Source organism: Zootoca vivipara, chromosome 7 (assembly GCF_963506605.1).
Source record: "Zootoca vivipara chromosome 7, rZooViv1.1, whole genome shotgun sequence".
In the NCBI taxonomy this organism is placed as follows: Eukaryota; Metazoa; Chordata; class Lepidosauria; order Squamata; family Lacertidae; genus Zootoca; species Zootoca vivipara.
The window spans coordinates 84,150,604-84,165,273 of NC_083282.1; the positions used below are offsets into that span (position 1 = coordinate 84,150,604).

A 14,670-nucleotide genomic window follows, 5' to 3' on the forward strand; every position below is an offset into this window, starting at 1 on the left:
CCACCATTCTGAGGAGTGGATGAGAAAAAAGATGGGTTTGCAGATTCGGAAGGGTCTTGGTCCAGCAAATGAGCGTCTCTGCCTTGAACACAGTAGGTCCCAAATTCAACCACCACCACCCCAGCATATCCAGGTAGGGTTGGGAGAGACTGATCATAGGAGGAAGTAGCTGGTTACCTGGTAACTGGTCACAGAATCATAGAGTTGGAAGGGACCCCGAGGATCATCTAGTCCAACCCCCTGCAATGCAGCTGGAGCAAACCTGCAACATTGGCATTGTCAGCACCACACTTTAACCAGCTGATCAGATTCCTGCCTGAAAAACTGCCTGAAAAACTGGACAGCAGCTGTCACTCACTGATAGGCAATACTGAGCTTCTCGGTTTGACTCGGTATCAGGAAGCTCTCTGGATGCTAGACATCTCTTCTTTCCCAGTTCCACAGGATCCTTACACACACACACACACACACACACACACACACACACACACACACACACACACACACACACCTGCTTTCCACCGTGTAGCCTCTCCTCACCCCCGGCCTGGGGCTAGAAAAAGTCTAGAGGCAAGGGAAACGCATGGCCCGCACCGCGTCTATGTGTGCCGGAACGTGCGTGTGCCATGAAGTCTGAAGCGCAAGCTGCTCTTGCGTCTTGCCACCGGGATCTCCACCAGCCTCGTCTCGCCTCGCCTCTCCCACCTCGTCTGCGGCGTGTGAAGGTGTCAGGTCGGAGAAGGCAGGAGGCCTCCGCCTCTCGCGCACACCTGCTGCTCTCCATTCCTTTCCTTCCTTCCTCCTCTTTTGTGCAGTGCAGGTAAGCTCTCTCCCACCCACGACCCCTCCTCCTCCTCCTTCCTCCCCCCTTCTCCTTCTCCCCCCATCCCCGGTGATGTCACACCTACTCTCGCAGGGCATGATGGGAGAATCCCTCTGTTTCCCAACAGATGCGCGAAGAAGCAGCAGCAAGCAAGCAGTTCCAGGAGGGTGGGTGCGCGTGCTTTATTTTATTTTCGCCTGCCTTTTCTCCTCTGCCTGGCCGTAATATGGGAAGGGACTCCTCCTGAGCCTAGGACTTGGCTCACTCCGACCTCCTCCCTTCACCTCACCTGCCATCCATCCCCCTTGCCTTCCTTCTGACCAAGGCAGCGTGAAGCCAGCCTTCGCCACTCGGAGGAGAAGATGCCCAGGAAGAAACTTCTGCAGCGCCCCGCCGAGCCCTAGGAGCCCCCAGGCGCTGGGAGGGGCGCCCATCCCTGCATCTGGATGGTGCCAGCGGACTGCTTGGCATCGGGGCGCTTGCAGGAGGAGGCTGGTTGCCAACATGCTCCCGCTGCTGGGACTCCCCGGCTGAAAAGAGAGGCGCGCTCTGCACCACCACCACCACCGGGTCACCCCCTTACCCGTCGTGACCTTGGGCTGCCTCCGGTTTCATGAGCGCCTCTCCCCCCTCCTCCTCTTCCTCCTCCTCCTCCGGCCTCTGAGATCTGCTCTCCCTCCCCCTCCCCACCCCTCCCCTCCCTTCCCCACCCCCTCATGGCTGCATCAGAAGAAGGAACTGGCTGTTTTCTCCCCAGAGGCAGGTCACAAAGCGACCCCAGCATCCTCGGAGACACCGCCGGGACTGAAGCTGAGGAGCAGCAAGGTAAAAATGCAAGCGGGACTTTCTCTCTTCCCCCCAGTATAGCAGAAGATGTGGGCTGGGTGGTGAGGAATGGGAGAGAGTCGTAGAGGCAGAGGGGGAGAGAGGGAGAGAGAAACAGATCGGGAATGGGTGTGTGTCTATGTGTCTTCGCATCTGCCAATCTGGCAATAAGCCTGTCAGAGAAGGGAGGGCAGAAGGAAATTAGGAACATATTCTCTGCAGTAAGTCCTGAAATGATGCAGTGGCTTAGCTGTAAATAGGATTACATGAGAGCAGTCTCCCCCATCCTGGCCCTTCGGAAGGGCAACGCTCCGCTGTGCCAGCTGAAGGAAGCATTTCAGAGGAGCGCAAGGGGGAAAGAGCCAGGATTCTTTGAGCTTCTTCCCAGAAAATTTTCAGCCACCCTCTTACTGGGCAGCAGGCTTCCTTAGCCTTGGATATTCTGTTGTGTCTCAGTACCCCTTCCTCCTTGAAACAGGCTGTCTTATTCACAAATGATGAAGCGAAGCAGAAAGAAAGGGACATGCCCAAGGCAGCTCAGGAAGCCATTGGCAGAGAGACCAGATTTCTAACTGCATGAGTTCTGCACCAGAGGGCAAGCAGTCATGGCTGGGCCTCTCAGGCAGTAAAAACTCAGAACCGGTGATCTCAGGCTCCACCTGGCTGACAGTTACCTGCTGCTGTTCACCTGCCTGGGAAGATGCTAGTCAATAATATTAGTTCACTCTGCTTTTTTTTTTACCTGCAATTGGAAGAGACTGGCTTCTCCCTTCTGCCATCATTGGAGAAGGGTGCTCTATCCAAAGAGGGGAAAGAGCTGCTTTATTCTGGAAAGTTGCCTAAGCTCCGTTGTCTCCCTCTCACCCCACACGACATCCAGCCCATCCCACTCCTCTCAATCTACAGACATGCAAACGCACTGAAAATAAAACGGCTAAAATCAAGACTGCCTGCTCCGTGTGAGAACAGTCAGGACGAAGCTGGGTTGCTGATCTTTGTTGGCCTAATTTACCTGGGCAATTTAACCGAAGCTTGGGCATGTGCCTGACTTGCCCCTTGCAACAGAAAGAAAGAGAAGGATGCCTCCTAAAGTGGGAGGGGATAGGCTGTTGGCATGAGAGGTCACCATGGAGATGGAAGAAGCAGAGTAATAATTAAGTCACCACCCCATCAAGAAAGCAATTTTCGGAACACACCAAGAAGTAGGAAGCACAGCGAGTGTTGAAAAAGAGAGAGAAAGAGGTTGGAAGTGGCGGGTGGGGAAGCCTGGCGTTTGCAACCCCATTTTTTCTATTTATAAGTGTGAGAGAAGAAGGGTTTCACCCACCAACGAGTCCTCCCCTTCACTTTCTCCTTTTGAAGCATAAAACTATTTCCACTGAATTGCAAAATCTTTCTAGCAGTGACTCACACATTGGGGTTCTCAAAGGAGTACAGCAGCGGCAACAGCAAAGCATTGTGTTCGGGATTTTGTGTGTGTGCGGTGGTGGGTTAATTGCGAGAACAGTTGGTTCTGGGAAGGGAGCCGTTTCCTGTGGCCAGTGTGAAATTAAACACATGCGCACACAACAAAACGGGACCAAACTTGACAGGGTGCTTTCGTGGCAGGAGAATTCAGATGACAATCAGCTGGATGGGGAGCCCAGGATCCAACAGACCGATATAAACAAGGAGCTACGGTTGAGTGTCATGGGCTCTTTGTGCAAGAGATGTTGACTTAGGGTCTTGATTGAACACAACAGGGGCAGTGACTGTTCCATTGTAGGCTTCAGAAAAATCTCCCATGGAAGTCTGTAACTAAGAGATATGTGGGAGGGGGCACTGACTTTGACACAGACCCCCCCAAAACGAAACAAAAATATCAGAATATGCCCCTTCACTTAATATACCCTAGTTGTGTTCTGAGTATACTCTCCTCAACACACACACACATTCCTGCCCTCACAATTTTATAGTCTACCCCACTGCCTTAATTAATGAGTAACTTTATATTCTGAATCTTTAAACTGGCTGAGAGGTTGCTTTTTGGGGGGTATTGTGCAATTTACTTCCAGGAAAAGTAAATTAATAGGAAACCTGCTTTAAAAGCAAGTGTGTCTCATTAAGACAACATCTCTCCCCCCCCTACATAAAAATGCAATTAAATCCCCTCCTAGACCTCTTTTTGCCATCTCCCCCCTCACCCACCAAGCCAAGGTTTCAGCTATAGACCTGTCCTGATATCTGAGATGATGACCTGTTTCCAAAACAGTGTTTTAAACCACAAGCTAGAGTCGTTCTCCCTTATTTTGTCCTCTCCTTTTCACGATGGTCATTCCATCTGTCTGATGGCACCGCCTGTCAGAATATGCAAACATGTTAATAATGAGGACTGAGTGGCTTTAAGCTTCATTTTACACAGTCTAATAATTGAGGATCCTTGTTGCTCTGGAAACAGATTTTTTAAAGGGAATAATGAGAACAGCTGATGAATCTTTCCTGCCTAACCACGCTGCTATATCCCAGGTCATGGGAACAAAGGCTGTCACTAGCACAAAGTGCTAGCCTTTTCCCCTAAGGGACAATAGTGTCTGAATAAGAGGAATGTTCATTTGTGTGCTTTCACATCTGAAGGCTTCAGAAATCATACATTCCCTTAATTTCAATTTCACTCACTTCTTGCCTGTTTCTAGGTAATGAAAAGCAGTGTTGGCAGGCCGGCAAACAGATAGGCTGTGTGTGTGATTTTTTTTCTTTTTAAAATGACAGATCTGTTTGAGGAAATGCATTTTTTTTAATTTGCCTGGAGGAACATCATTTTTTGCAGCAAAATATTAACTTATTTTGTGTTGCTTTCCCTAAAGAAAATGATGTTTAAACCAACTCTAGGCATCTGTGATCAAAACAATAAAGCAACAAGCAACACCCCATAATATACGGAATAAAACACACATAACTTCAAACAACGATTCACAATAAATTATGAATGAATATCATTATACAAATGCTGGTTTTGTCTTCTCTTCCGTAATTTCTGTGATTTGCATAGGCTTATTGGGAAATTGACTAAGAATACAACCCTTCACACCTCTGTTTAAGAGTTCATACACTGAGGTCAATAGGATTTACACTCAAGCAATTTTGCAGTGTTCTGTAATTTCAGGAGAGGCTTGCATTCTGCCATCCATCTAATATAACATGAAATCAGTAAAATCCCATGTAAATTAATGAGTGCGATCAACCACATGCTCCTTCTGTGGAGGCTGCGTTCATCTCATTGGAGCTCAAGACTTCCTTAAAAGAATTCTGTTTCAAAGTGCAGATTGAGACGCTAGTAGTAGGGGGTTAGACCTCTCTTGTGTGCCCACACCATGAGGACTGTATTGTCTGCTGCAACACATCCTGCTTTGCTTACCCAAGTTCCTCATTAGCAGATACGTTGACTTGATGATAAAAGAATACTTGCAACTGTTGGAACAAAGGGAGCAATAGTTGCATACAGTTCTGTTCCTTCCATCTTCAAAAGTATCTGGAGAAAGAACAAAAATGGCCAGTCAAAATAACTGAAGACTGAAAGTACCTTTCTTACCTATAGGGTGCTTGAGTGTGTGTAAATGTAGGGCACACAATTGCTCATGGTCCCATTGATGGCAATGGTCTATGGGGCAGTAATGCAATAAGTGCCCTTCTTTCCCCTAGAGCCCTGTATGTGGAACACCCTCTCTGGGGAAGTCCACTTATCACTTTCTCTGATGCCTTCCAAGTGCCAGATAAAGACGCATCTGCTCACAACAGCCTTTGAAATTATCTGATTTTCCCAGTTGCTGGAAATCACAAGTAGGAAGAGTGCTGTTGTGCTTCACTCCTGCTTGCGGACATCCTGTGAGCACTTGCTTGGCCACTGCGTGAACAGGATGCTAGTCTAGATGGGTCCTTGGCTTGACTCAGCAGGCTCTCCGTCGCATATGTTTGTGCTTCGAGTTACTGGTATATTTCATGATTTAATTGTGGTTTTATGTTGAAAAGTGGGCAATGGGGCAGAACGGGGCCTTCTCGGTGGTGACTCCCTGTCTTTGCCAGCTGAGATCAGGTTGTCTCGCCCTGGTGACATCTTGACATTGCCTAGAAACATACTTATTTTGCCAGGCACCTGGTGGCTAAGTGTTCGGTGCAGCGAGAGAGAGAGTATGTCGTGTTCTGCTACTGTTTTCTAAAGCTGGTGCTGTTTCACTGTGATTTCAATTGATTTTTTTGGTTGTGTAGAATGTGCGGCTGTTTTGAGAGGTTTTAATTAGGGCTGTTAAACTGACCTGAGACTCCTCTTGGAGAAGGTGAAGCATAAAAGCAATGAACGGTAACAACATTAAGACAAGAATTGGGGGGGGGGGCTAATGGAATTGAGTAGCAATCTCAGTGGTAAAGCGCCTGTTTTGCATGCGTGGGTTCAATCCCTGGGTAGAACTGGGATGAACTCCTGACAGAAATCCTGGATAGGCAGGTAGACAATAATGAGCTACAGGGATGATTAGACCAATGGTCTGACTCAGAGTAAGGCAGTTCTTGTGTTCCTATGGCAGAAGGGCCAGCGCAGACCAAAAAGAAGAAGAAAAATGTGATTTGGCATAGGCCCAACTGACTGAAAGAACGTGTTGAAGATCACAAACTTAGGTATTTTATTTTTTTAAGGACTGGACAGATTTATTGAGGATAGGACTCTGAAAAGCAATTATGCTTGGCAGCTAAATTGAAGTTCCATGTTCAGCAGCAGTCTATCTGAGTACCGAAAGCTGGGGGACGAACAATAGTTGAGAACTGATGCTTTCTAGCTTCACTGTAGCTTCTAGCCAGCTGCTGTTGAAAACAGGCTGCGGGTGAGGACCTTGTTCGCTTGTTCAGATATTCTTATGCTCTTTTATCTCCAATACCATTTCAATTTTATTCTCTGAACCAGGCTCCCTTTTTTAATTTAAAGAAAAGTATTTGTCCCATACAATAGCTTTAAAATTCAAAACATTCTGCTTCGCTTTGTTCAGCCTTTGCATTTTGTCATGGTAATTTCCCCCATGTTCCCTCCTGGTGCGTGACATTGATGATCACAATACAGTCCTGACCTCAGCCAGTGATTACAACTTCAGCAGAGGCTCTTGGTCCCCCCTCAGCCCCTGTACGAAAACATAACCTTCTGGTGAAGAGCCCTAGATGGTCCCAGCTTCAATCCCTGGCATCTCCAGGCAGAACAGGAAAAGAATCCTGTCTGAAACTCTGGAGAGCCATTGCCAGTCAGTGTAGATGACATGGACCTAGATCATGGGTGTCAAACACATAGCCGCCGCCGACACTAACCGCTGACAGTAGTTCTGGAGCCTGCGATTGGCCGAGGGTCAAAACCCGGGGCGGGGCTGCAGGCGGAGGCCGGGGCGCTGGAGCCGCGCTGACAGCCTTGGCCAGGGAATTTCAATTTCGAATGAGGCTGAGGGAGGCGGTGGCACAGCGGCCAGACGGGGAAGTGAGATGCAGGAGGAGGAGGAGGAGGAAGCCCACCGAGGAGGTAGGAAAGCCCTACAGGCGCCGCTGGCAAAGTTGGTGCCGGGACAGAGCAGCGCTGGATTTTTTTTGGCGGGCTTTGCTGTTGTCTCCGAGAGCAAGTGAGGCGGCACTGGGGAGCCGCCTCCCGCTGCTTCCCTTCCTCTCCTCGGCTGCATCCGGGAGGTGGGCGAGCGAGCGGGCGAAAGGGACGCAGAGTGAGCCTGAGGGGGAAGTAGGTGAAGCGCAACAGCCGTTCTCTTGATGGAGCCGGGTTTCTCTTCCCTCTTCCCCCGTTTTCTCCTCATAGACACTCGGGAGGGTGTCTGGCTTTTGCTCTGCCCCCCACCCCCGAGCCGCCCTTTGGCTTCTCAGTTCCGGCGGAGCTGCTCCCGGGGGGCGGCCGGGAGGGAGGCGGCGGCGACGGCACGGGTTCCTGCTCTTCCCGCTCTGCCGCCGCCTCCTCTCAGCCCCTCGTGATGTAGGGCTCCAGATGGAGTCGCCTCGCGGTTTGAGTAGGTGGGAGGGGGATTTGGGGGGGGAGGTTTTCAAGCCTCCTCTGCCTGCAGTCCCGGTAGGGAGAGGCGGCGGCGAAGACGACAACAGCGCAGGTGGGGGGAAGAGCAGCTCTGAGGCGAAGATGCACGTCCGCTGGGGCTGCCGCCGCCTTCCTCCTCAGGAAATCCGCTGCCCTCCCTCAGCGCGAGGGGAAGGGACTCTGGCGCTGAGGAGGGAGGATGCAAAAGCAAAGCAGGGAGTTGGCGCTGCACCGCATGTTCCTGCCCCTCTCCAAAGCATGGGGTGGGTTGCAGCGTGTGGCATCCTGCCTAGCGGGGTTTGGGTGTGCGCATGGCGGGAGAGGGAAGCCCTCTTTCCATCTGCAGGTTTTTAATCCCAGCAGTGGCTTTCTCCTTCCTGCCGAAGGTTTAGTTGAGCCCCCCCCCCCCCGGAAGCCGTCGATCCCCACCTTTTGTTCAAATTTCCCTCGTTTACATCCCCTCCCACACACGCGCCACGACGCAGGAATGTGATCCGCGTGGGGGCAGGAATGAGCTTACATTATTACAAAAAACAGTAATAATTGAATGCAGTGACAATAATTTATGATAATAAAGAGTGAGTGGACACATAGTCCTACAGACACAACCGGCCCTTTGAGGGTGACCAAACTGCTGATGCGGCCCCCGATGAATTTGAGTTTGACACCCCTGACCTAGATGGACCTAGAATCTCTGGTCTGACTTGGTATAAAGGCAGGTTCTGCTGTTCCTAACTCACTACAGTGATGCCTCAGTTTAAGTACACAATTGGTTCCGGTTAAGTCTGTACTTAACCTGAAGCAAACTTTCCCATGGAAAGTAATGGAAAGTGGATTAATCTGTTCCAGACGGGTCCGCGGAGTACTTAAACTGAAAGCACTCAAACCGAAGCGTACTTAAACCGAGGTATGACTGTATATCATAAGGGAGAGGCCAAGTAATTGCTGGATGCTTGTGCTTTACCACTGAAATGCAGCTCGGAACTCTGAGAATTGTAGCTCTGGGAAGTGAACAGCAGCTTCCTACCAACTTTTGGCACCCTTAACAAACTACAGCTCCCAGAATTCTTTGGGGGAAGCCATGACTGTTTAAAGTGGCATCATGGTGCTTTAAAGGTATGATGTGAATGTAGCCACAGTCGCATTCTTATTACAGATGATTCATCAGGGCTCTACTTAGGCCGTCTTGTCCTGCCCATGTGGACTTCCAAACAATGCTTTGGCTCATGTTTGACTCCACATGGAATCACGAGCGTTTGTAAACAATTTGATGTGGCAGGGGCTGATCAGATGGAAGGCTTCCCATGCCAGCTCTGAATTCAACCGTGTGGCAATGTTGACTGTGAACTATGCAGGTGCGAGGTATTACAGCTTCCACATGGAAATGGAATATGTTGTAGTAGATTTGGTGTCTCTCTTCTATAAGCTATGGCTCATTAATTGTCTCAAGGTGTGGCCGTGGGCTCAAAGGGAAGGAGTTCTCTGAATTGTGGCAACGTTACTTTATGATACATGAAGCATAATTTCTTTTTGGAGGGTTTGTAGCTCAGCAGCATGCTTTGCATGAAAAGAGCTTATAATTCAATTGAAACTGTTATCCAAAGAACCTGAAGTTTGGCGAACCTTCTTGGGTCTCCATTCATTGCTGGACTCCAAATCTCATCATCCCCAATCAACTTAGGCAATGTTCAGGAATGGTGGGAGTTGTACTCTAACATCATTTGGGGCACAAAGGTTGAAGAAGGCCAGTGTAGACAATACTGATATTAAACATTGTTTTGATCATTGATATAAGCCAAGGCAACTTCCCATTGCAGTTTAGGGAAGGCCTTGGGATTTTTCTTTTTGACCTTGAACATCCAAATTGTATCCTTTATGGTTTAGTTTTAGGCAGGAGTCAATAGGGATCAAACTATATGTTACATGCAAATGGGCATAACTTTAATGTCCACTTCGCAAGGGACTGTTTGAGAGCAGAGAAGCAGCATGAGGAGGAAGTACTTAACCCATTTTCCTGCTGTTTCCTACTGCAAATCATCCCTGAAATGGCTCCCCCACTAAGATTTCAAACACGTTTTCCTTCTCATACATGCATTTGAGACTTCCCAGGGAGAAAAACTGCTGTGGGGAAGCAATTTAGTCCAGCTAATTGTGGGCGGGGAAATAATTAAACACCCCTTCCCTCCCGCGGCTTCTTCACTCCCACTCAACCCCTTCCAGAATTGAGTTCTCAAGAAAGACGGTTGAACTACAGCTGCAAGCCTTTGTGTGTGTTTGACATGTGCTTTTGGCCTTTTAATGACATTAAAACAAGAGGATGCTATTTCTTGGTTTTCATATATTTAGTACAGTGGGATTACGTTCTGATGCAATTTTTTGCCTTTCTACAAGGCCCTGCATTTCATCCAGCTTCATGGCTGAGTTGACCTTGACACTCACATGGAAATTTGTTACGAATTGCCCAAAGTCACACACAGTTGAGTCATTGGGATCAGCTGGGATAAGAGCCCAGAAACCTTCTGGTTCAATCACAAAATGGCATGAAATGGGTTGGAAAAGAACAGAAATGAGAAATGGCAGCAGGGAGAGATTAAGCAGAAGCCAACCTTTGTTCAATAGACGAATTCTAGAAAATTAAATCGTGCCTCTTAATTTGTGTTCCTAATGTGTTCCTTAGTTGTTCTTAGTCGTAAAATAATAATTTGCTGTAGATCCTGTGGCTAAGATAACCAAATCTGATAACAAGCATTTCTTCCCCTTTGGAGGCTATGTCCATCTATCGTATCGTATTGTGTATTCTCCTCCTAAGGTGGCCAGTCATGGCCACAGTTCTGTGTAAGGTTTTGGTTGCCTGACATCAAAGAGGATATTTAATAGTATTTAAGAGATATTTAAGATATTTAGAAATTTAAGAAGGATGTTGACAAGCTGGAATGTGTACAGAGGAGGGCAACTAATATGATCAAGGGTCAGGGCCTTATGAGGAACGGTTGAAGGAGCTGGGTATGTTTATCCTGGAAGAGGTGAGAGGAGATATGATAGCCATCTTCCAATATCTTAAGGGCTGCCACATGGAAGAGAAAACAACTTGTTTTCTCCTGCTCTGGAGGGTAGGACTTGAACCAATGGCTTCAAGTTACCAGAAAGGAGGTTCCGGCAAAACATGAGGAAGAACATTCTGACAGTAAGAGTTGTTTGAGAGTGGGGGGGTTCCGGTTTCCGCCTGCAGGAATGGCGGACCTGTTTTCCATCTCTCTGACCTTTGTAAGGAATTTGGCGGTTGCTAGGGGAGTAAATGGCAACCCCCTACCCTCTCCGGGGGTTACGGAGAGGGGCCGCTGGCCCGCGATGCCCCCAGACCCACTCCGACTGTTTTTGGAGTGGGGGGAGCTTGGGCTGAGCACTTACAAGGGCCAGGACTCCCGGACGCTAATCTGCATGGCGGGGATTTCCATGGTTAAAGAAGATAATTAGGCTTAAATCTATGGACATACTTCAGAAGGAGGGAAAGAAGCGCTGTTTACTGCTGAGAAATTTATGCTGCCGAGTGAGAGGAGTCAAAGATTGTACTGCATCTGGAAGAAGGATTGATGGGGACGGAGCGATAAGGGGAGTGAGTTTTTATTTTATTTTTTTTCTTCATATTGTTGCCTCGTACCTTCCCGGACGCGATGTCCTGGCTTGTTTGGAGTGAAAGAGAAGCAAAAGACTGTGTGAGTTGAACCTTATAACTGTTGTTACTGAGCATATTTTTTTAAAGATGTGGAGTTGCCGATGAGAAAAGCCCCCCCCTAGTCGGACGGAAGGAGTTCTGAATGCGTTCGGAGGATTTATGAGCTGTGACGCACTTTAAATTGGAGCAGCGACCTGAAGCTAAGTTCAGCTATAGGGCAAGGAGATCCATTAATTTACCAAGAGTCTATGGTTTGATGTTTGAGTCTCCTGCCTGGAAAAGCTGTAAATTCTATAATGATCGTAAATCTTCATGGCTATGAGAGAAAAGCGAAAGTGATTTGAGCTTTTTAAGATGGCGCTACTTCGAATTGCTTCAACGCAACAGGAGCTCCATTAAGAAGATTTATGGGGAGGCTGGACTGATTAACTCACACAGGAGAAAGAACATCTGTGAGACTTTGTTTGATATTTATATCAGCAGCTGGGAAACAATCGTGAAAGTGGAAAACATCTATGTGACTGTAAGGGGAAGATCTGGATTATTATGAACTTGAAGGACGATTTGAACTTTAGAAAAAAGACGGCAGTGGACAGTTGCGAGGAATTCCCAATTTCTTGAAGCATGGGAACCCAAATAAAAAATTCTTTAGATGATTTGGCATAACATTCGGTCTGATTGATATATATATGTGTATAATTTGAAATATTGAATGTGATATAATTGGTTTTAATTGGAAAATTAATAAAAATATTTTTTTTTAAAAAAAAAAAGAGTTGTTTGAGAGTGGAACGTTCTTCCTTGGGAATTTGTGGACTCTCCTTCCCTGGAGGTTTTTAAGCAGAGGTTGGATGGCCATCTTTAGTTGAGATTCTTTAGTTGGGATTCCTGCATTGCTGGGAGTTGGACGATATGACCCTTGGGGTCCCTTCCAACTCTACAATTCTACGATTCTATAATTGTAGTGCTGGAAAAAGGCAATCAAAATGAGCAAAGGGGATGGAGCTGCTGCTGCTCTATGAGCAAAGGTTACAACATGTTCAGTGTTTTATTTTACGAAAACAGCAGATGATAGAGGTGTGTAAGGCATGGCATGGAGAAAGTGGACAAAGCATCTTTCTGCCTCTTTCATAATACTAGGACTTGGGGGCCATCCAATGACTTTTTTTGCACAGTACACAGTTAAACTTGCATGAGATGTAGTGATGACTACCAACTTGGATAGCTTTTTTAATATTAAAAAATAGGAAAAATTCAGGGAGGATAAGACTACCAAGGGCTACTACCTTCACATGCAAAATATTAGTTGGCGGTTCGGTCATCAAACAATGCACATGTATATATGAAAGTCTGCATTGTATCTGGGGTGTTGGGAGTCGTAAGAAATTCCTATAATGTTAGGACTATGATGGTCCATTAACACACGGAGGTCATCATCAGGTGAGCATCAGTTGATGAGCTTCTGGTCCATGATTTTCTCATGGTTAATATTCTCACTTTGGTAGCTTTCATGCTGTGATGTCAAAGCATTTCTCCTTGCAGCATGCCCAGACTTCAACATCTGGACTCCAGACACACAGCTGAATCCCAGCATGCATGCTGATCCTTCCACATAAGAGGGATTCCACTAGCCACTTTAATTTAATGTCGGCTTGGGAGGAGAAATCCACTGGAAACTGTATAATGCGATTAAATAAAAACTCCTTCATCCCTGGAGCCATCAGAGGACCCACATTATGATATCCCCCCCCCTTGAGGAGATGCTGGAAAGGCATTTAATTGCTTTCTGATACGACTGGGATTCAGTAACGGCTGTGGCTTTAATGCTAATATCTCAATATTAGCAAAGGTAATTCAACTAAATTGTGCTATCACGGTAGGTGGAGAGTTTCATGGTGGAGAACATCTGTTCTGTATGTTTCTTACTGGAACTGATAATATATGGTGCTATCTCATTAGCGTTTAAGTACTCCTAGGACACTAGGCTGCATCAACAGAAGTATAGTGTCCCGATCAAGGGAAGCAATAATCCCACTCTATTCTGCCTTGGTCAGACCCCACCTGGAGTACTGTGTCCAGTTCTGGGCACCATAGTTTAAGAAGGATGCTGACAAGCTGGAACGTTTGCAGAGGAAGGCAACCAAGATGATAAAGGGTCTGAAAACCAAGCCTTATGAGGAATGGTTGAGGTTGAGGGAGTTGGGTATATTTAGCCTGGAACAGAGGAGACTGAAAGGATGTATGATAGCCATTTTCCAGTATCTAAAGAGCAAGCTTGTTTTCTCCTGCTTTGGAGGGTAGGACCCAGACCAATGGCTTCAAGTTACAAGAAAGGAGAGTCCTACTAAACACCAGGAAGAAATCTCTGGCAGTAAGAACTGTTTGACAGTGGAGCAGACTCCCTCAGAAGGTGATGGAGTCTCCTTCATTGGTGGCTGTTAAGCAGAGGTTGGATAGCCATCTGTCTTGGATGTTTGGCTAAGATTCCTGCATTGCAGGAATGGTCCCCAGTGCTCTTCCAACTCTTCAATTCTATGCTTCTATGATTTTAAGCCAAAAAATAGTTGTGTAAGTACAAGCCCCCCTACCATTTGCATAGTTCAAAAGAATTTGCTTGATTTTTATTTAACTCCATTTCTGAGTCAATTCCTATAAAACATCTTGAAGTGATTTAACAATAAAAACATATCTAAAGCAGTTTTATATATAAAAACAATTTCAAATCCAATACAGACTTTTTAAAAACCTTTCTACTAAAACAATTGCATAAGGGTGATTTTACAGAATGTTGATTAATAAATACATATGTTCAATAAATTACTTTGTTCAGGTAATAGGTAAAGGTAAAGGGACCCCTGACCATTAGGTCCAGTTGTGACCGACTCTGGGGTTGCGCGCTCATCTCGCATTATTGGCCGAGGGAGCCGGCGTATAGCTTCCAGGTCATGTGGCCAGCATGACAAAGCCACTTCTGGCAAACCAGAGCAGCACATGGAAACACCGTTTACCTTCCCGCTGTAGCGGTTCCTATTTATCTACTTGCACTTTGACGTGCTTCCGAACTGCTAGGTTGGCAGGAGCTGGGACCAAGCAACGGGAGCTCACCCCGTCACAGGGATTCGAACCGCCGACCTTCTGATCAGCAAGCCCTAGGCTCAGTGGTTTAACCACAGCGCCACCTGGGTCCCTCATGTTCAGGTAATAGCCAGCCTATTAAGACTGCAATCTGATACAGTAGGTAAACCAGCGTGGTGATCCTATTGGACTACAACTCCCATCATCCCTGACTATTTACCATGCCATTCAGGG

The 14,670-nt window shown here is 47.1% G+C and overlaps 1 protein-coding gene across 1 annotated transcript in view; it reads left to right on the forward strand.

Annotated features, from left to right (window-relative positions):
* Window positions 1-1,539: 1,539 nt before the first annotated feature.
* The window catches only part of PHACTR3 (phosphatase and actin regulator 3), a 195,093-nt gene continuing 181,962 nt past the window's right edge, over window positions 1,540-14,670 (forward strand). The window contains exon 1 of the mRNA XM_035123018.2: window positions 1,540-1,640. Coding sequence (XP_034978909.1) covers window positions 1,540-1,640 — 101 coding nt within the window. The remainder of the gene's footprint in view (window positions 1,641-14,670) is intronic.